This window comes from Dromiciops gliroides, chromosome X (genome assembly GCF_019393635.1).
Source record: "Dromiciops gliroides isolate mDroGli1 chromosome X, mDroGli1.pri, whole genome shotgun sequence".
Lineage (NCBI taxonomy): Eukaryota > Metazoa > Chordata > Mammalia > Microbiotheria > Microbiotheriidae > Dromiciops > Dromiciops gliroides.
In genome coordinates, this window is record NC_057867.1 from 5,936,855 (window position 1) to 5,958,594 (window position 21,740).

At 49.5% G+C, this 21,740-nt stretch overlaps 1 protein-coding gene across 2 annotated transcripts in view; it reads right to left on the minus strand.

Annotated features, from left to right (window-relative positions):
- TRPC5 (transient receptor potential cation channel subfamily C member 5) overlaps window positions 1–21,740 on the minus strand; it is a 173,536-nt gene that overhangs the window by 41,068 nt on the left and 110,728 nt on the right. For both annotated transcript variants that reach the window (XM_043974289.1, XM_043974288.1), the window contains exons 5-7: window positions 6,301–6,637; window positions 5,115–5,254; window positions 1,354–1,676 (exon numbers count right to left, since the gene is read on the minus strand). In XM_043974289.1, the coding sequence (XP_043830224.1) occupies window positions 1,354–1,676; window positions 5,115–5,254; window positions 6,301–6,637 (800 nt within the window). The remainder of the gene's footprint in view (window positions 1–1,353; window positions 1,677–5,114; window positions 5,255–6,300; window positions 6,638–21,740) is intronic.

The window sequence follows — 21,740 nt, forward strand, 5'->3', positions numbered from 1 at the left end:
GACTCGCAGCTGCTGTCCCCTTTCAGGGGCTCTGTGCACACTCATCTGGGGCCCGATCCTTCCCTGTCTATGGCTTAGAGGCACTGGCCTTGTGTAGCCCCACTTCATCTATTGGTTAAGCTCTGAATGGGGAAGTTGGCTCTGCTAGAAACCTGTTCAAAGAAACAGGATGGCCTTGGCTGCAGTTTCACTCAGTGGGCCGCCTTTTTGAGTCATAGAAATAATTCAGCCCCCAGCAGTCCATTCATTCCCTTCAAAGACAAAGGAAACGACCGACACAGTCTAGATCCAGCTCTCCAGCAGAGAGAAAGAAAGAGAGAGAGACACAGAGAGATAGTGAGAGAGACATAGACAGAGAGACAGAGAGAGATATAGAGAGGGTGGTGGCCCTGGAGTCAGGAGGACCTGAGTTCAAATACGGCTTCAGACACTTGACAATTACTAGCTGTGTGACCCTGGGCAAGTCACTTAACCCTCATTGCCCCACCAAAAAAAGAAAAGAAAAGAAAAAGAAAAAAAAGAAAAAGAGAGATATAGAGACAGAAAGACAGAGACAGGGACAACGAGAGACACAGAGAGAGAGACAGAGACATAGAGAGACAGACAGAAAGAGGCATAGAGACAGAGAGAGACAGAGAGACACATACACAGACATAGAGAGAGACAGAGACAGAGAGAGGCAGTCAGAGAGACTCCTTGTAGTCTGAAAAATGTTCTGGTTTTTCTGGAACCTCTGATAGCTAGAATTTTCTCTGCTAGGCTGTATTCTTTGCCTGTGACTTCAGCCCTAAGTACAAGAGAGCCCCTGTCCTCGGCATCAAGGCCCTGAGCTGTCTGCATCCCTGGAGCTGCCATGAAGACTCTCTTGCTGACACCCTGGCTGAGGCTCCCTGGTAGCATCCTTTTCCTATCATGCTTTAGAGGTCTCAGCTCAAGCCTTGATGTGGGCAGATTCAGAGGTGCCAGGAGCTCATTGGCTGCCTTTGGGCCCTTCTCTCCTCATCCCTCCTTCCTGCTTTCTTGGTAAGCCATGCGCTCTTCCCTTCACTGGGCTAAATAAAAGGGCCACTTGCTTCCAGTATCGACGGGCTTGTCCATACAGCTCTTCTGTGAAGCCCCTTTGGTCTCAGCTCTGGACCCTGGCACTCTGCCTCTAGCCCTGCCCCACACCCCACCCCAACAGCTTCCCTACAACTTTGGCCCTGAGGCTTAGGGATCCATTTCCTTGAAATAGAAGCCAACAGATGCTTGGTCAGGAGTCATCTTGAGCCTCCCACCAGGGCCAAGAGCAAAAGGCCAAGGAAAGAGGACAGGAAGGGGAGAGGGGCAGGGCTGGGGGCCTGGAGCTCTTACGTGGAGAAGGCGTTGTTCTGTTTCTCACAGCGGATCCCCTTGCAGTTATCAGGCTCATCGGAGGCTCTGGTCTCATAATAAAAGTAAAGCTGGTTCAGTCCATTGGCAAAAGCCAGCAGGACCAGGCAATAGATAAAGAGGAATTTGAGGATGTCAAGCAACATGCGCCCCAAGGAGATCTGCAAAGGCCCCAGGTGGGAGTTGGCTGTGAACAGGGATATGAGACGCAAGGAACTTAAAATGTTGGAGATTGCAAAGAGGGCTTCTGCAATCAGGGTTGGGTGCCACATTTCCCATTCCTCCCTGGGACGAGAACCATTGTACTGAAAGAAATAATAAATGCAGACAGTGAGCATTTGTGTGGCCATCTCCTTCCCTCCCCATTGCCAATGCCCGTGCATCGATCAAGCAGCCACATACACAGTAATATCCCAACACTCAACGCCACAGACACTCTGCCCTCCACCTCATCAAAGGAGGCCCTCACTAATCCTCTCCCCAGGGCCAACCTCCTTGAATTGGAAGGGATTGGTCAATGGCAATCGCCCAACCACAAGTAACCACCCCCAACCACTGTGGGGTAGAGGCCATCATTACACTAGGAAAGTGCACTCAGCGAAGCCAGGCTCCCCAAATTCTCCACATTGTTAACCAGACTTCATTTTGAAAAGGCAGGAGCTAGGCCTAGTGGCCCCGACTGAGAAGCCCTGGAGACCCCTGACTGCTCCCCTCCAACCAATCAATCAATCAATCAATCAATCAATAAACACTAAGTGTTAAGGCTCTGTGCTAAGCACTGGGCATACAAAAAGAGGCAAAAGACAGTTCCTGCCCTCAAGCAGAGACTTCACCCAGTACAGCTGAAAATGTCCATTTAAAGCACAAGAACCGGCCAGACTAAGCAGGAGGTGGCAGGAGAACTGCATGCCAGGGTAGCTGGAACTTGAGCTTGTTGGAGCCAGGAAGCTTTGGGTTCTAATCTAGGCTCAAATGCTTACTTGCTGTGGTAAGTAAGCTGTTGGTAAGTCCCTTGGAAGCCCAGGGTTGGCATCTCGTCCCATCCAAGCCTACCTATTCTGTCCATCAGGTGGTCATTTGGCTTCTGCTGGAAGCCCATGGAAGGTTCTTTTGGCAGAGTATGTGTGCCCTGTGTGGCCATGTGCACAGCCCCCGTACCCAAGGCATCCTTAACTGCCTTCTCTTGAAAATGGAGGTAACAATACCTCCCTAACAAGATTCTCGTGGGAAAGCACTTGGCCAACCTCAAAGTACCACAGGGAGGTGGAAAGAATGCTAGACCTACAAGTGAGGGGATTAGTTCCAATCCATTTACGCCCCGTGTGGCCTTGGGCAAGTCCCTTTGCTCTGGGACTCAGTTTCCTCATCTGTAAAGTGTGTGTGTCATTTGATAAGCCTCAGTTCTCACTCATGTGCCAACCCTTAGTGCCACCAAGACCACATTTTGATCTGATCTTTGTAGTCCAGGCTCCATCATGGCGTGTAACAGGTGCTTCCTTGGATGGCGTGATGTTATAAGACAAGGAGTGTATGGGGTAGGAACATTACTCCTATTTGACATAAGAGGAAACTGAGGCTTGGCAAATGACAGACATAGGAATCAGTTTGTTCAGGAAGGTCTTCGATTAGCTGGAGGCTAAAAGGGTGGGGTGGGGCCCAGAGTGCAGACCAGACTCGGGGAGGACATGACAGTCACCTCCAAGGATCTGTCATGTGGAGGAGGGACTGGTCCCAGAGGGGAGAGCCAGGAGCAATGGGGCAAAGGTGGATGGAGGCCAACTTGGGCTGAATATCAGGGAAAGCTTCTTCCCAAGGAGACCTGGCCAAAGTGCAATGGGTTGCCCTGCAAATTGACTCTGAAATCCTAGGATTCTGGGACTTCTTGAGATTCAGTGCCTCTTCCCTGCCTCCACATAACTGGCCTCGCACTGAAGTGCGTCCTGTGTCGGGATGGAGAAGCACTGCAAGCTGGGTAACCCAGCCTGCCCGACCTTCCAATCAGATCCTTCTAGGTCTGTTGTCAACTAGGAATCATGTCAAGGCAGTGGGCACAAGGGAACGGCCTCCCATCTGCCTGCTGGCAGGTCTGGCTGTGCGAGGCGCTCGGAGGGGATGAAGGGGTTAAGTGACAAACCTTGGGCAAATCTTGTGAGTGCATGTATCCAGAGCCATAACTAGGGTGGGCCGCTGGAGCTTTGTACCCTGACTTCCATTAATATTCAGCAACATTCTTTGGTGACACTGAATCCTTCATTTCCCACAAATGATATGCAAATAGCAGGAGCCAGCTGGGCAGAAAGAGGCAAGCTCTGGCTGGACAAAGGGCAGAAACCTCAGTGGGAGGAATGTAAAGATGTAGGTATAAGGGGGGCAGGATGGCTTTGGGGGCAGGAGAAGGAACTTAGGGGATGGCTCTGGGAGATGAGGAGGACTCTGGGGGAGAGGAGGAAGATTGGGAGATGAGGACTTGGGGGAGGAGGAAGATGGGGGCATGAGGAAGACTCTGGGGGGCAGGAAAAGGGATTTAGGAGATGGCTCTGGGAGACAAGGAGGATTCTGGGGGAGGAGAAGGGACTTAGGGCATGGCTCTGGGAGATGAGGAGGGCTCTGGGAAAGTAAGGGTGGCTCCAAAGATCAGGAAAGGCACTGAGGGTTGGGAAGGGATCTTGGGGCCCTCCTCAGCAGGAAACAGAGCAATGGACTGCTGCTCTGGAGGGACGGAAGGGAAGCTAAGTTCTAGCAGGCATGGAAGCAGTGGCTCTCACGTCTGGGCTTCCAGGGCATTTGCTAAGGGAATTTCTCTGAGTCCACTGTGGTCATGTGCCACCCCTGGAAGGCCAAAATTCTGGGTGAGAGGTCACTTGATCCCTTACTTAAGTTCACCCTGGGGCTTCTGGGAAAGTCCCTCATAAGGCAGAAGACTTGGGGCAATAAGGACTGGCACTTACCAAGGACTTTCCAGTTGGCCCAGGGATTAGCATAGCTGGTCTTGGCCCAGGGTCTCGTGCTTATTTGATTGGGTGGGATCTCGGGAGAAGTATCCTAAAGGGGATTTCTCAAGTGCTTGTTGGATTGGATGAGAGACCCAAAGAGGTGATGTGACTTGTTCAGTCACCCAGCTCTTAGGTGTTAGAGGTAGGATTTGAGCCCATGTCCTCCTGACTCCAAGTCTGGCATTGTCCCCATGTTGCCTCCCAGCCTCTCTCATTGATGCCATTTGTGCTATGTACAATCAAATGCTGACTACTATTCCCCCTACAGAAGGTGATGGTGGCATCACCCGGCCCCCGCAACTGACACATAGCTCTCAAAAGTTTCCAAAGGCCTTTAAAGACGTTACCTTATGGTTAACCCCATTTTACAAATCACATGTGGCCCACCGGGCCCTGTTTCCCCTACCAAAGGGAAGGAGATGGCTGAGGCTATTTCCCATAGAAGCTGGCTCCCAGAATTTGTTGTTTAGAGAAATCGAGGCAGCACTAGTGGAGGTGAGGGGCTGCCCTGGATGACCTCACGATTGGCTCCCCAAGTAGGGGAGGCTTTCCTAGCCCATTCACTACCGCAGTCTAGCAGAACGGAAACTCTGGGAGGGCAGGGAGGGTTTGGCTCTTGTCTTTCTGTCTCCAGTGCTGTGGATACATTTTCCCTGAGACCTAGCTCCTGCCTCTCCCCTCCCCAACTCGGCCCCCTCCCCAGGTCACCTTGCCTGACACATTGGTTAAGAGCCCGAGATGCCAAAGTACCTTGACGTAGGCAACGATTTTCAGTGAGATTGTTGCCAGATAGAGCGAGTTCATGGCAAAATCCATCAGGTTCCACCAATCATGGATGTACTCATTGAAGCCACCATCCCACATCTCCTTAATTTCTCCCCAAATGAAACCTGAGGGAAAGATGGTAAAAAGGTATCAGATCTGGAGCAGAGGCCATCGATCCAAGCACAACCTTCACCAGAGGAAGAGAGGAGAAGGAAATGAAATCGATGATTTGTGAAGAGTTTGCGATTTCCCTTGGGGCTGTAGAACTTGGCTCACAAGCTCCATTTAGTTGATGTTCGGTGAGGTTAGCAGGAGGTGGATTTCATGGGCCACAAGCCCACTTGGACCCTACTAGAGATGGTGGGATTCCTTTAGGGTGCCCAGGGAAAGGGAAAGTGGCAGGGGATGGGCCAGGCCAGCCTAGGTAGAGGAATTATTCAATTGGTGGAATTTCTGAGGTGGCAAAGAGAGCCCTGCCCAGCCCTCCTCTCCCCACTGATTGATGCCAGCAATTTTGCCATTAGTGCCTGAGCCTACTTGTGGAGGTACATGCATACTCTCTGGTGGGCTCTTAAACAACTCTTGGTCATGAGCCTCTGAGTGTGAATGAAGCTGCTGACTGTTGGTCAGGTTATCAAAGCCAGGATCCCAGCTTAACTGAGCACAGGCATCTGTCAAAGTGCTGCCAGCTGACTGTCCTCTTCATGGGGGTGGGAGGAGGGGAGGGCAAGCTGAGATTCACACACAGAACCTCGGAGCCGGCGGAGACCTCGGTGGCCATGTACTCTAACATCTCCTTGAACCTAATGCCCTCCCAAACATCCCATCCCCCTTTGGGACATCTCTGCTTGCCATCTAGCCTCAGCCATGGTGTCCCTGCCATGCCCTCCTTCTGCCACCTGGAGCCCCAAAGAATAGTCCCTTTTCCACATGATAAGTTTTCAAATATTTGAAGACAGCTAGTGTGTCCATCCCTTGCTCACCATCCCTAGTTCACTGTCTTCTCTTTTGAAGGCCAAACACCCAGTTCCTTCAGCTGCCTGTTAAGCTGGGACCGTAGGAGCCTTTCAGCTCCCTCCTGGTGTGGTTTTGCCTGGAGGCTGAAATGTGAAGTTCTTGCTTAGAATGAGCTGGCGGGCAGCTTTGACCCCTTACTAGAACTTAGACGTACCTAGAACCCAAGGCAGTATCATCCATTCCACCACAGTGGGTGGTGGCCCTTGAACATGTAGGTCTGTCCTGACTATGTGCTGGGATGCCAGGAGCAGCATGAAGAGGAAAGTCAGGTAGGAGGCCGTGTGGCAGATGAACTTGATAAACGGTTTTTTGATGAAGAGTCCAAGGTTGCTCCTGGGGGCGACCAAGTAGGCAATAGACAGCATTGGGAACAGGAGGCCAATGGTGATGCAGGTCAGCATCTTGACTCCCCAGTGTCTCCGCCGCCAGCCTGGGAAGCCATCATACCACAGTGTGGCCAGCAGCTGCTGACAGTTTGGCTGAGCCACAAACTGAAAAGAGAAGAGGCAGAGTTATATGTCAAGGCCACTATGGGAGGCTCCCCATCTTTCCTCCCCTTCCTGCAATTGTCTCCAGACGAGGATGCTTGTGTCAAGGACTTCTCAGCCTGGTCTGCATCAAGGGCAGCTTTACAGGCCCAGATGGAGGACTGGATTTTCTCCACGAGTAATTCTATTTCTCCTATTCACCACCGCCACCGCAACAACAACAATAACAGAAAAGCATCATGGGTAAATTTCTATGTAGACATTTTTCCTGATTGTTCACTATAGAATGAAAATGGAGGAGTGGAATGGAGGCTGGGAGACTGGGACTCCCTTGCCTTCATTTGGGGGGTGTGACCATAAGTTGGAAGGCAGGGTGAGTAAACCGTGGGCCAGGAAAGCAGAAGCTGTTGCCAGTGACCCCAAGGAAGGCCCTGATCCCTGCTCTCCACCATTGCTACCTGAGGCTTCCCTACGTGAGCCTTCATCTTGCCCATCTGATGACTTTGGTGACAGAAGGAAGAGCCATTTAGGGACCCCCCTCTCTGGCAGAACAGTAGTGTTCAGAGGGTTCTCGTTCACTCAGTGACCTCTCCTGTGGGGCCTCCCTCTTGGCCCTGGGGAGTGGATGGATTGGAAACTGTTAGATGACTCAAGTCTCCATATGCAATGAAGGGCTAGGCAGTGGCAGCCATCACTTTCAGAGTGCTTGCTTGCCAACTTTCTCAGGTGGGATCCTGGCCATCAGATGCTGCAGGGTCCTGGTAAGCAGGGACACAAGAGACTGACTGGGAGGGGCAGCTAGGTGGTGCAGTGGATAAAGCACCAGCCCTGGATTCAGGAGGACATGAGTTCAAATCTAGCCTCAGACACTTGACATTTACTAGCTGTGTGACCCTGGGCAAGTCACTTAACCCTCATTGCCCGGCAAAAAATTTAAAAAAAATTTAAAAAAGGAGTTTGATTGATTGGGAGGGGCAAGTTCGAGGTTCCTATTTTCTCCTTTGCACTCATTCATCCAAAGTCATTTCCCAGACATTCCTTGTAGGCACCAACCAGACACTGGGCAGCAAGACTGCCCTCCAAAAGACACCAACTGAGAAAAAACACACTCCACAGCCGGAAGAAGCCAATACTTGGGGCTCCAGCTTGAAGTAGCTCCTCCCTTGATTTCCAGTGTGATCCTGAAAGACTTTTTGGGCGGAAGTCACTGAATTCAGCTCCCTCTCAGTCTGCCTTCTATTCCACATCCTTTCTAGTCTAGACAAATGACAAAGGGGGCGGAAAATGTTTGGGGCCAAAATTATAATAGCCTATAGGAGACTCAGTGAGATTTTATTTAAAGGCAGTCTACAAAATGTCAGTGATTAATAATTAAGGACTCATTGGCTTCACGGGGGATCCTCCAGCTGCTACTTCCTAGCAAGTGGCTCCATTGGAAACTGCAATGCCTACCACTGAACTGCGATCGTGCCTACATCCTGCCTCCCACACACGTTAGCTCCCAACCAGCCACCAAACAGTCTAAACAAACCTGCACAATCACTCCTCTTCTTAGTTTTAAGCCCAGGAAACTGTCCCACTCTTTGCCCAACAAGTAAGCTGAAATGAACCAACTCTTTCTTTAGTTTAATTACAAGAGTGTAGGCTCTAGGAGGGGAGGGGAATTTTCAGTGCCGCTGTCCATGGTACTCAAACATTTGCATCTTGTTCTCCCCACTCCACACCTGTAGCTTTCCTCATGCCCCCTCCATATCCTCATATCTTGCCAGCACACAGCCAGCCCACATTCCCCCTCCTCTTATCTTGGTAAGGAAGCAGATTTTAAAGGAATCTAGCTATATAGCCATCCAAGCCTCATTGAGACGGAAGAAATAGGGAACTTGCCATAGAAATCAGGAATGCCAAGAAATCGGGAATTTGCCAGCAAGGCCACTGGATTTGGCAACAGAAGGCCTGGGTTTTGTCCTCACTTTGTCATTGACCTTCTCTTTGACTTTGGGCAAGGTTTTTCCTACTCTCTGGGTCTCTATTTCTGCATCTTTTACATAAAAGAGGTTGGACTAAATGACTCTTAAGGTCCTTTTCAGGGGCAGCTAGGTGGCACTGCAGTGGATAAAGCACTGGCCCTGGATTCAGGAGGACCTGAGTTCAAATCTGGCCTCAGACACTTGACACTTACTAGCTGTGAGACCCTGGGCAAGTCACTTAACCCTCATTGCTCTGCCCCCCCCCCCCAAAAGAGGTCCTTTCCAGTTCTCAACCCTTTGATCCTGACATGAAGAGAGTTCCAGACCTGAAGGCAGCCATTTTGGGTGAGAAGAAAGAACAACAAAATGAGAATGGGTAGAAAGGCTGAATTTTAGTCCCAGCTTTGGCACTAACTTGCTCTGTGACTTCAGACAAGTCCTTTCCACTCTCTGGGCGTCATTTTCCCCTATGGACAAGGAGAGGCTTGGCTAAATTAATTGTCTTGCAGTTCCTTTAAACTTTAAAGCCCTAACCTCAGGCTAAGAAACACAGACTTATCATATCCCTGTTTTCCTCTGAGACAAGTGACCTCGTCAGTCCCCCAGCATGGGTCCTGAAAGCCACTAACTCTTGAAGAAGTTTGGTGGCACAGTGGACAGAGGACTGGGCTAGGGCTCAGGAAGATCTGAGTTCAAATTCAGACGCAGCCACATACTAGCTGCGTGACCCTGGGCAGGTTACTTAACCTCTCTCAGCCTCAGTTTTCTCAACTATAAAACAGGGATAATACCAGCACTTAGCACAGTGCCGGTCACACAGTAGGTTTATATATATGTATTTATATGTATAAAACCTACTATGTTTATACATGTATATATATTCACACACACTAACCTTCTCCCCCCCTCTATATACATATATGTATATATAAATAATCTCCCTCTTTCCCCCTCCCCTTCCCCCTATCTGAGTCTAGGAGACATCTTGGAAACTGTCTGCCCCTCCTAGGTCTGGTATTCCTTTTAGTACCCATTAATTTTGGTCCTGGCCAAGTCCCTGGGGCCAATCTTTGTTTAAATTAACACAATATTTGAACAGTTTTGGCTGCATCCCTCTTTCCTTGCCTTGGTCCTGTCTGGCAGCAGATTGGGATTCTGACAGGGCTGGGGGAAGGGGGCAGAAGGTTGCTATCTTTGCTGTTCTTCCTGCCAGGAACAGTGCTAGGCTGTGGGCATTCTGCTATAATGAAGTTGCCTTGAGATTATGGCTAAAGGTCATTTGGATCACTGCCTTCTAGCTAAGATAACAATGTCTTCAAGCTCAGAAGCGATGTTACAGAGCCATGGCATCTCCACGCTGGGAGGGAGCCCAACAGCTACCTAGTCTAACACATACCTGAGTAGACTCCCCTGGCCAATGTTCCCAACAAGGAGGCATCCCCCACTCCTGGGCAAACCTGCCTCTCTTGCCAGAGCAGCCCGGGCCACTTGGGGACAATGGAATTGTTTGCTTTTCCCGACATCAAACTGAACACAGCCCCCTCACTATTCCAGGTTCTGTTCTCTGGGGCCCAACTTAATAAGGCTAAAACTCTCTTCCACATGATGGTCCTTCAAAAACTATTGTGGTTCCTCCTGAATCTTCTCTTCTCCAGGGTAAACATTCCCAATTCCTTCAAAAGATCCTCATATGGCATAAACACAAGGCCCATGAGTATTCTGGTGTCCTTTCTCTGGATACCCTCTGACTTGTCAATGTCTTAAATTGTGACACCCAGAACTGAGCACAATCCTCCAGATATGGTCTGACCAGTGCATGTGCCCACAGTACACAGAGATTCTCACCTCCTGAAGCTTGTGGTCCATCAATACCCTCAGAACTTTTTCAGATAATAGACTGCTGCCTGACCTTGCCTTCCCCATCCATATTCCTGTTTGTTTACCTAAGTCAGGTTCTGGTATCAGTCCATAGTTGATCCCGAGAATGCCTCAGAAGGAGAAATCAGAGCCACAAGATCAGAGGATCACCCAGGTCCCATCAGGCAGCAGGTCAGGGTTTCCCAAAGAGGGGAGACACAGTAACATGGGTCTTTCAGAGTGGAGTTGTAGCAGAACGGAGGCTGCCTCTTACCTCCTGAAGCCTATGTTCATCTACTTAGACGCCCAGCAGCCTAGAAACCCAGGAAAGCTTCCTACCTCACTCTTCCCTTTCAACAGTGTGGGAATGTAAGGCCACACTATGTGTGCATGTGCATGTGTGTGCATGCAGGTAAGCAGAGCTGTTTACCGGAGGGAAGCCCCATAAGCTGCTGCCTAACAATGCAGGGGGGTAGGGGGTGGTTTCCAGAGCAGTTGTCCCACTGGGCATGCTCAGACTGCTGCCTGAGCCCTTCTTAAGTCGAAATAGACGGGTAGGAGGTTGGAAAGGGAAGAAGCCATCCCTAGCTCCTTCCAGGGTTTCTATGCTTCCTAATACTGGATGGCTGAGCTGTCAATCAATAGTAGGGCAGCCAGTGATATTGATGGCAAATGAGAGGGTGTGGTCTCTTCCCACTTCATTTGTATATATGCCGTGACTATTTCTGCCCCCTGCCCCAGTATCCAGTATAAACATCTTGCATTCATGGGGTTGCATAGGAGAGTGACACAGGGTATATGTATGTGTGATGGGGTGAGGACAGGGTGGGGAGAGGGCCTCTGACAATGGGGAACCAAGACTAGAGGCACACTGACAGGACCAGATCTCATGCAGCTGTGGCCTTAAAGGAAAGGGGGTGTAGGAAGGGATATGAAGATGAACAGCTGGTCTCACGGTTCCCAAACAACTAGGCCACTTCTACTGGTCCCATCTTAAAAAGAATAGATGATATAAAATGAGGGACACAGGTCTGGGCAGGAGAAGACTAAAGAAGACAAGATGGGGGAGGCAACCCAACCTCAGAAGCAGCTCATCTGACCTGTTCCTGATCCCAGATCGTTTCTACAGCATCCCTAAACACTCTGCTTGTTGACTCTGGGTGAAGGGTAGCTTACCACCTCCCAAGGCAACCTGCCCTACTTGGGGCAGTTGTGATTGGTAGGAAGGCTTTTCTGACATTGAGCCAAAATCTTCCTCCATGCCACTCCCTTCTTGGCAGTGGGTGACTACTACCCCTTGCTGGTACCTTGGAAGTTCTGCGTTCTGTTTTTCAGGGGTCAAGCTGAAATAGCCTATCTCCCTTTAGGAGTATGGGATTGTAGACTAAGAGCTGTAAGGAAGCTCAGAGGCCAGCTAAGCCAACTCTCACATTTTAAACAATAGGGAAGTGGAGGCTCACTTTCTCCTCCCAGATATGCTCTCTTCCCTGGGTTTTTGTGACACCGTTCTGTCTTGGTTCACTTCTTACCTGCCTGATTGCTGTTCCTTCTCTCTCTCTTCTTCTTCTTAAATATTATTGTTATTATTGCAGGGCAATGGGGGTTAAGTGACTTGTTCAGGGTCACACAGCTAGTAAGGGTCAAGTGTCCAAGGCTAGATTTGAATTCAGGTCCTCCTGAATCCAAAGCCAGTGCTTTATCCACTGCAGCGCCCTCTAGCTGCCCTCTTGACTGCTCCTTCTCAATTTCCTTTCCTTTTTCTTCCTTCAGGCCATACCTCCTAACTGTGGTTTTCTTGCAAGGCTTTGTCCAGGGTCCTCTTCTCTATTCCCCGGATCATCTATACCAGTAACATCAAACTCAAATAGAAATGGAGGCCACTAAACTTTATGTAAAGATCCCTGTCGCTATTTTTAAGGACCTATTTCTGGGTGTATTGTAGCCTTTGGTAGAATGGAAGTTCCCTGAGGACAGCCCCTCTATCTCTCTTCAGTGCCAGGCACTTAGTAAATGCTTCTCAAATGACTGATTGGTAGATGGCCACTGCATCCCTTCCAGCTTCCGGCTCTGTGAGTTTCTACTCCTAAGTACTAGAAGAGGAGTTGGGCCCTTGGAAAACTTAGCCAGCAACAATGACAATTGGCTTGTCTTGAGGGTGGGCTTTCATCCCGCACAATGCGCTGTCTCAGGAGCTGCTGGGGCTCCCCTCCCGGAAGGGGAGCACGAGACACGGGCCAGGTAACTTCTTGGGAATCTGTGGGGATTTATGGCCAGACAGAGCCTGCCTTGGACTTCCCTTGGGCTCACAGAGGTTGGGCTTCAGCCAAAGGCACCCGGGTTCCAAATCTCCCCCCAGTGAGCCCCACCAGGGGACCTGCATTTGTCCTCATTCCTCGGGGTTAGATTAGTGTTGAAAAATGAATGAGGTTACCTCAGGGGTGGGGGTGGGGGAGGAAATGGCACATTTACTCCTCAGCATGCCTTAAATTGTTCAGATTAGTCAGGGAACCAATTAGTCTAGCAAACCTCAGAAGGTCTGGAGGCAAGAAATGCCACCACTCGGGGATGGGCCAAGAGAGAAGAGGGAGGGTAGGCCAGTAGGGGGCCACAGGATGGGGGCTGGGAGGGGGAAGCAAAGGAAGGCGGGGGGGGGGCTTGGGTCAGTGCCCCCCACGTGCCTGCTCCGGACAGAAGCCTGCCAAGGACCTGCCTGCAGCAGCTCGGTACTCTTTTCCCTCTGCAGCACTTTAGTGCTCGTAGGTTCCTGCGCCCTTCACAGGCCTTTGGCACAAAGTGCTGAAGTCTCATGGTAGGCCGGAGCTCATCGGCTCTGTGCCTAGCCCTCCTGGGGCCCGGGGATGCTGCTTGGTAATGGACAGCCCCTGCAGCAGCATAGACCCCACCCCCCATGCATACATACATACCCGCCTCCAACAAAATAGCCTTCCTTTCTCCTCTGCAGCTGGGAGAGCCAGGACACCAATGCTGACTTCACTGAACGTCAGCAGGGCCATTATCTCCTGAGCCCCTCACTGCCCAACCTATGGTACCAGACTTTTGTTCTTGCAGATGTCTAAATGAATAGCCGCCTTTGATGTGCCATTCTGTGCCTGAGGAGCTTGGGAGCAAAGGCTGCCTGAGCTCCCGGCCAACAAAAGGCATCCATCTTGCCTCACAGCCCAGGCTGTCCAGGCTGTCTGAGTCAACAAGTGTTTCCTGTGACCCTGCTGGGGGCCTAGGCCCGAGCAAGTCCAAGGCCTAGTGGGGCATAAGGTTACAGAAGCAGGGTGGGGTCAGGCCTGAGAGCCTTCTCTATCCACTAATATTTATCAATCAAGGAGGTAAGAGGCAGCATGGGGTGGTGCCCAGAGGCAGTCCCGCTTCTAACACATGCTGGCTATGTGACCATGAGCAAGTCATTTAACTTTGCAGTGCCCTGGACACCCAGACACTTTAAGTAATAGACAGTGTGCTGGACTGTGTCAGTGAAAGGAATTTCTATACCAGGAGTTCCTCATGTTGATGAAATCACAGATCTAGTAAATCAGAATGGGGAAGCCATATGGGGTAGTGAAAGGAATTCTGGGAAGTAGAGAAGGCAAAGTTAGGTAGCTTTGTCTGAAAAAGATCCTGGGATTTTAGTGTATTGTAAGCTTCAGATGAGATATCACTGGGATATGACAGTCCAGAAAGCCAATGGGATCTTGGGCTGCACTAAGAGAGGCCTAGTGGCCTGGCCCCATGCTGTTTACTCTGTTTATTTGCTTTTGTTTTTGTTTTTTTGTTTTTTTGCAGGGCAATGAGGGTTAAGTGACTTGCCCAGGGTCACACAGCTAGTAAGTGTCAAGTGTCTGAGGTCGGATTTGAACTCAGGTCTTTCTGAATCCAGGGCTGGTCCTTTATCCACTGCAGCACCACCTAGCTGCCCCCAATGCTGCTTACTCTGACTTCACTGGATCACATGTGGGCGCCAGATTTTGGGAAAGGCCCAGGTAAATGGGAGCATGTCTAAAGTAGGACCTTGAGTTGGTATCATGGTCCATGAGGAGGAGCTGGCCGAGTCCTGAAGTGGTCCTGATGGGGCCCACTTCACTTTGGGAGGTGACCCCTTGTCATAAGGTGGTCTCTGAGCTCCATTCCGCCAACACTTGAGAGATGTGGGAATTCGGGCAAGCCAAGGTAGTTTTCTGAGCCGGTTTGCTCCTTAGCAAATGAACCTTGTACACATTACTGGCCCCCTGGCATTACTGGGAGGCAACAGCCTTGGAGAGCTCTAGAAATGTTGGTGCGTATCCTTGCTCCTTTCCTGCCTGCACAGAGATCTGTTCTGGGCTCCTCAGGTAGCTGGGAGAGAGGCACCGGAGGGAAGAGGCTTGAGGTCCCTCCACTGATGTCCACAACAGCCCCAGGAGGTTCAGAGGCCCAGAGGTTGGAGCTGAGAGGGAGCTCAGACGTCACAGGGTCCAACCCTTCATTTTATAGAGGAGGAAGTGAAGTGATGCCCAAGGTCAGCTAGATGGCAGAGCCAGGACTCAAACTCAGATCCCTGAGTCCCAGTCTAACAACCTCCTCACTGCAGGGGCTCTCAGTACCTCTTTGACATATGATGACACTAAGTCACAGAGAGGTTAGGTGACTGAGGAGAGTTTGGAACACAGGTTTTGGGGCTCCCAGTCCAATGCCTGTTTCCATATGCTGAGCCGCTGGTACCCGGAACTGTGTAGACAGGCCATGAGTTTGTGCAGCAGATGCCTAGGGGAGCCACAAAACATCACAGCTTATCGGGGGACCCAAGAACATGGCTCTTCCTCAGGGACTTTCAGGGGGATGCCCCTGCTGTGATGAAGCAGCCCAGGGGGCTGGGCTCCCAGCGGATGCACAAGTCCCTTAGGGAGAAGTGAGAAAGGTGGGGCTAGATCTTGAAAGCATCACAAGGTATGGGGCTGAATTGTTAGGCATGGACAGAAAATGCAACTTGCAGGAAAGCAGGTCACCCTGATGTATGTTAACACTCAGTGGTTTGGGGGCAGCTAGGTGGCGCAGTGGATAAAGCACTGGCCCTGGATTCAGGAGGACCTGAGTTCAAATCCGGCCTCAGACACTTTACACTTACTAGCTGTGTGACCCTGGGCAAGTCACTTAACCCCAATTGCCCTGCAAAACAAAAGAAAAATACTCAGTGGTTTCTAAGAAACTTTAGGCCTCTCATTTTCTGAAGAAATTTTCATGGCAACAAGTTACCTTTCTGTGTCCCTTAAGCTCAGCTGACTGTGCCTAAGGGCTTTGGGGTACAGTGGAAAGAGTTTGGGCTCCAGGACTTACTAGGTGTGTGATCTTGGGCAAGTCACCTCCTCTATGTACCTCAGTTTACTCATCTGTAAAATGGAGATAACAATGCTTGTGCAATAGGCATGCTTCAGGTGCCCACACCCATAAAACTTCAGCTGTCAGATCAATGATGGAAAAAGCCAAAGAATGGGTAGTATTTGGGGCCGGTGTGTGTGTGTGTGTGTGTGTGTGTGTGTGTATGTGTGTGTGTGTATGTGTGTGATGTAGGATGGAGCTGGTATATGAACTTTTCAAGTTAGAAAGGAGAGGGGTTAAAGCTCCCTATGCATTTTCCCTTATGGTTGCTGGATCAGGACTGAGAGACCTGGGCTACTTATGTGGAGATCCTTCCAAGGGGCCAGACTATTCACACCACTAAACTTAAAGGAGCATAGGAGAGCAGAGATGCTCCCCCCTTGTATTCACCAGCACTCGGCTCCATGGCCTCTCTCCCTTGCTGCTAAACACAGGCACTTTGCTTGAACTCTTGGGTTTGGGGTCTACCTTCTTCAGACCAAAAAGGTGTGGGCTGAAAAGTATTTACAAGCTTCCAATCCGTCCTTTTATAAAATCGCCATTGAAATATATGCCGTGTTGTTGTTTAGTCCAGCTCTCTGTGATCTCATTTGGAGTTTTCTTGGCAGAGATACTGGAGTGGTTTTCTATTTCCTTTTCCAGCTCATTTGACAGATGAGGAAACTGAGGCCAACAGGGTCAAGTGACCTGCCCAGTGGGTCTCTGAGGCTGGTCTTCTGGACTCCAGGCCCAGACTCTGTGCACTATGGCGCCACCTAGCGGCTTTGTATATTATGCTATTCCTGTAGGATTAAGTTCCACTGAAACACGGTGTTTGTTTATCGCAGGTGGGGGTTGAGCTAAAGTCTGACTGTATAAATCCACTTTGGCTCCTTAGACTGATGCCATAAATGGCGCCTTAGGGGTATCTCTGTGGTCCTCTGCAGCTCCAGCTGCTTTGGGGAGAGGCATGTGATAAACAGCACTGGTGCCTTACTCCTGGATAGGGTCAGCTGCTTGCTCAGCAGCACCCCCTGGTGGTTAAGATTGTATCTCACAGGGTAGTTGAGGCAAAATACTTTAATCCTTAAAGCTCTATAGAAATGGGAGCAGCGACTGTAAACTGATCCCTCTTTTTGCCGATTTGAGGGGAAAGGAGACAACCTGTTCCTTCCATGCTATTTACAAACATGTTCTAGTATACCCCATACTCAAACCCCTCTCACGAGACCCTCCCATGCCTGCTGTCATCTGATATTGCTCTTCTCCTTCTCAGCTTAATGCCTTGGGGAAAAAACCCAACAATGGCTGCCTCAGCTTCTTCATTCACTTTTTTTTAGGACAATGAGGGTTGTGACTTGCCCAGGGTCACACAGCTAATGTCAAGTGTCTGAGGCTGGATTTGAACTCAGGTCCTCCTGAATCCAAGGCCAGTGCTTTATCCACTGCACCACCTAGCCGCCCCCTTCCTCACTCACTTTCAGAAAAGACTGAAAAATTGGAAGAGCAACTAAGGGAGGGCCCACAGAAAACAACTGAACAAGAAACAAAGGAGAGTGACTTAATCCCTGTACGAACCAAACCAAACCATCTGGATACCATATTTCAAAATGCTAAAAGAAAACTGCCTCGAACTGGTGGAGCCCAAGGGCTTATCACAAATTGAACTCACCTCCAAATGGCATAGTCCAAAGCCTGAGATTTTAGGTCAAAGTACAAATATCGACAGCGGCCAGAAAAAAGGAGACCAAATACCAAGGAAGCACAATCAGGACACTTAGGAGCAAATACTACTACTCTGAAAGACTCTAAGATTAGCTTGCCTGCAAAAGTGAGTAGCATTTTAGGGGGGTGGAATGGCCCTTTGATAAAAATAGAGGATTTACAAGCATTTCTGTTGAGAAAACCAGACGTGCAAATTCAGGAGACAAGAGAAACCTAGAAATCTATGGACATGAGAGCCATTTGAAGGCTTTGACTGATGATCAAGGGCTTATATCCTAATGGGATAAAGAAACCATCGTTCCTTCAAAACCCCGATGTCTTCCAGAGCAAGAAAGAGTGCAGAAAAGGACAGGCTGTCAGACTGGGGAGAGTTTTGTATTTTTTTGTTTAATTTAAGGGAGTAAAGGAAGGGAAGAAAGAAGGAGGAACTGAACTTACTAGTCTTCCTAATTGGGGCATGTGGGAAAAAGAACATACAAACACAAACGAAGCAGAGCATTTATTTATGTTAAAAATAAGCACAGGAATCAATAGACCTCTGCAATGTGTAAATAACATGGTAATTAGGAAAGAGCAATGGTAAATAGTATCAATTAAGAACCAAGAATGAGCACTACCAGGGATAGAAAAACACTATAACGACGACAGCTAACGTTCCTGTGGCCCGTGCTACCTGGTGTTGTGTCCAGCACTTTATAATGATTCTCCCATTGGAAACTCACAACCACTCTGGGAGGTAGGTGCTGTATTTATCTGCATTTTACAGGTAAGGAAACTGAGGCAGACAGAAGAGAAGTGATTTTTAGTCCCCAAGTGCAAGAGTTTACATCTATCCCTATTGAATTTCACCTCATTAGGTTGAGCCCAGTGCTGAAGCCTGCCAAGATACTTGTGGCTCTTGGCTCGGTCACCACCCACTTGCTGTATTGGCCATTCTTCCCAATTTGCCAGTCATCAACAAGTTTGAGGAGGATACTGATTATACCTTTATCAAACTCACTGATAAAAAGTGTAAACTAGCCCTGGGTCAAGTGCACATCTCTCAGATACTCTACTCTCACTGAATCATTAACAACCACTCTTTGCTTTTGCCCATCCAATCTCCTTCGATCTTTTGGTCGATAGAGACTGAGCAGAAGACAATCTGAAAGGAGAAGGCACCAGCATCTGGGAGATGGGGAAAGGCTCCCTGCAGTAGGTTTGTGCTGAGTTTTGAAGGAAGTCTGGGAAGCTAAGAAGGTAAGAAGGAAAGAAGGAAGGAAGGAAGGAAGGAAGGAAGGAAGGAAGGAAGGAAGGAAGGAAGGAAGGAAGGAAGGAAGGAAGGGAGGGGGCAGTAGCACAAAGGCATTTGATGGAGGATCCCTGAAGTCAGGGCCTAGGCCTCAGGTTCAGGATCTCCCAGATGAAGATGACTATAGGGGAGTAACCCAGACCTGCCACTTGAGTGACTGACCAGGCCTCAGCACATGGTGGTAAGGGCAGTGGCTTGGAAACTTCAATGAACATTTCTTCAATTTCAACAAGTGTTTGCTAAAAACCCTGTCCTAGGGCCAGGAGCCCAGAGACAACAATGAAACAGTTGTTGATCTCAGGGAACTTACATTTTGCTATAATAATGTGCTATCAAGAATGTCCCAAACTTACCCAGAGCTTTACAATGGGCCAGTGCTGGGAGGGGCACCTAAGCTAGGGATTCTTGGAAGTGAGGTTTAGAAAGGAACACAGTTCACATGTCGAAAATGGGAGATGGAAGAAGTGAAAGCAAATAATACTGGGCCAGGATGAGCGTGCAATGGGCAGCTGCCTCCCAAGGGTGGTTAGATTCAAGAGCAGGAAGTTACCTGCGTTTCTCCCCCTCTGAGTCCCCCTTTCCCCTGTGGGCTGGCCACTTCTTCTTTTTTTTGTGGGGCAATGAGGGTTAAGTGACTTGCCCAGGGTCACATAGCTAGTAAGTGTCAAGTATCTGAGGTCAAATTTGAACTCAGGTCCTCCTGAATCCAAAGCTGGTGCTTTATCCACTGCACCACCTAGCTGTCCCCTAGGGCTGGCCACTTCTTCTTCTTCTTTTTTTTTTGTGGGGCAATGAGGGTTAAGTGACTTGTCCAGGGTCACACAGCTAGTAAGTGTCAAGTGTCTGAGGCTGGATTTGAACTCAGGTTCTCTTGAATCCAGGGCCAGTGCTTTATCCACTGTGCCACCTAGCTGCCCCGTAGGGCTGGCCACTTATACCCCTGACCACAGCAGAAGTTTCCCTTTGAGGACCAAACACCAGACAGAGCTAATGAGGAGGCCTGGGAGTTGGGTCCTCTTGGGCTTCTGTGCCACTTGGGCCTAGGTAACCTCTATTCTTCTGCTCGACTCCTCACCTGGAGGTGATATATATTTTTATGGATATACTATTTGTATAGTGCTCTGAAGAGGAAAAGCATTCTTAACGACTAGTTGCATTTTATGAACAAATTAATATACACTTTCATTACCATAGCTGAGCAATTGCCAATCATTATGGTAATTGGCTGGTGAACATCTGCCCTGATAGTTGGGGTCAGGAGGTGCGGGTATTGGCAGGGATTCAGTAGCAGCTGTTCAGGTGGGAACACCAAGGTGTCTACTCGCTCGGGGAAAAGACAAGAACAGCATTGAGAATGAGCTGAGGCAGGAAAGACTCTAGAGGTGAGAAGACATTAGAAACAGCCTCCAGGGATGGCGCAGGCTCCCTTGGAGGTGTCCTTTAGGGGCCTGGTGCCACTCCAGACACAGGGTGCCCCAGCTGGGGAGATACAAGTCCTGCAATGAGAGAGAAGGCCGGAGCGAGAAGCCAGAGTAAATTGTGGACAAGGGCAAAGCCATTGAAAGCTCAGCAACAGGGGATTGACATGATGAAGAATCTGTCTTCTGTGTGCTGGAAGGGCTGGCAGAGCCTAGGATGGGGCTGGCAGCAGGGAAGATAGCCGGGAGGCTGCTACAACAATTCAAGGGGTAAGAATTAAGGGCCTGGGGGCAGGAAAAGGAAGATATGGTGCCAGAGATGTTGCAAAGGAAGAACAGAGAAGCTTTGGTGATCCCTGGGCCAGAGGGAGGGCACAAGGGTAAGCGATGGGTCAAAGATTCCTTGGAGCATTTGAGCCTGGGTGACCAGAAGGATGGATACAAACAAGGAAGCCCAGAGGGGAAGCTGGCTGGAGAGGATGGAGAGGAAGACGATGAATTCAAGCCATAATACATTCCATTTGGAGGGACAAAATTATAGTTCAAGAGTAAAGAAATAGCTGGCAGGCAGCTCTTGGCCTCCAGTTATCTGCAGAGAGGTGAAAAGTAAAATCACAGGAGTGGACAAGGCCCCAGAGTGAAGGCAGAGAGACGAAGAGAACAGAGGCCAAGGACATCCCTTGTTACCACCTCCCAAGCATGGCCCAGTTACCACAAGCCTTATAACATCGCCATCTAGCCAAGGGCAGAATTGATTGGAATGTTGCTCCATCTTGGGCCAAAACGAAACAGGCCGAGCTTCGGAAGTTGGTAGTCCCCAAAGTGAGACTTTAAAGAGGAAGCTTCCCATGGAACTGCACAGAGAAGACGACTAGGGTACCGTGAGTACCCCATCCCTCTCCCTCCCTCCGTTCCTCCCTCTTCTCTTCTCGGCCCACTGCCAAATTATCCATGATGGAGAGGGGATGTCTCTCAGACAAGGTAAGAGGAAGGAGATGGTGCTTTGGAGATGGTGGTATCAGTGATAGCAACTGTGAATATCATTTGACTACTTAGGAGGCTGAGGTGAGTGGGAGAGAACTATAGTAACTCTGGGTTATCTGAAAAGCATGTAACCAAATGGCTAAAGGATAAGGTCATAACATACAAGGTTTCAGGAGGGGGAGCCTCAAGTTGTCTATTCTATCAAATAGTTCCGAAAGACCCTTTACTGAGTGGTGTCCCCAGGCCATTGGCCCAGGGATGAGTGACTCCCGGTTGGCAGGGAGAACAGAGCATCCTGGGCCTCCTTTGGTCTCAGCACCATTCCCTCCAAACGTTTGCTTGAGTAGCAAGCTACAGGATATCTTGCACCTGAGACATTTCTCTAAATTGGAGCAATCCATCCAAGCCCCGGCACTTGGGATCCAGCACTTGTTAAGTGATTATCATGTATGTACCAGAAAGGGTGTTAAATATCGGGGATACAAAGAAAGGCCCAAATGTTGTGAACCAACAAACTAAGT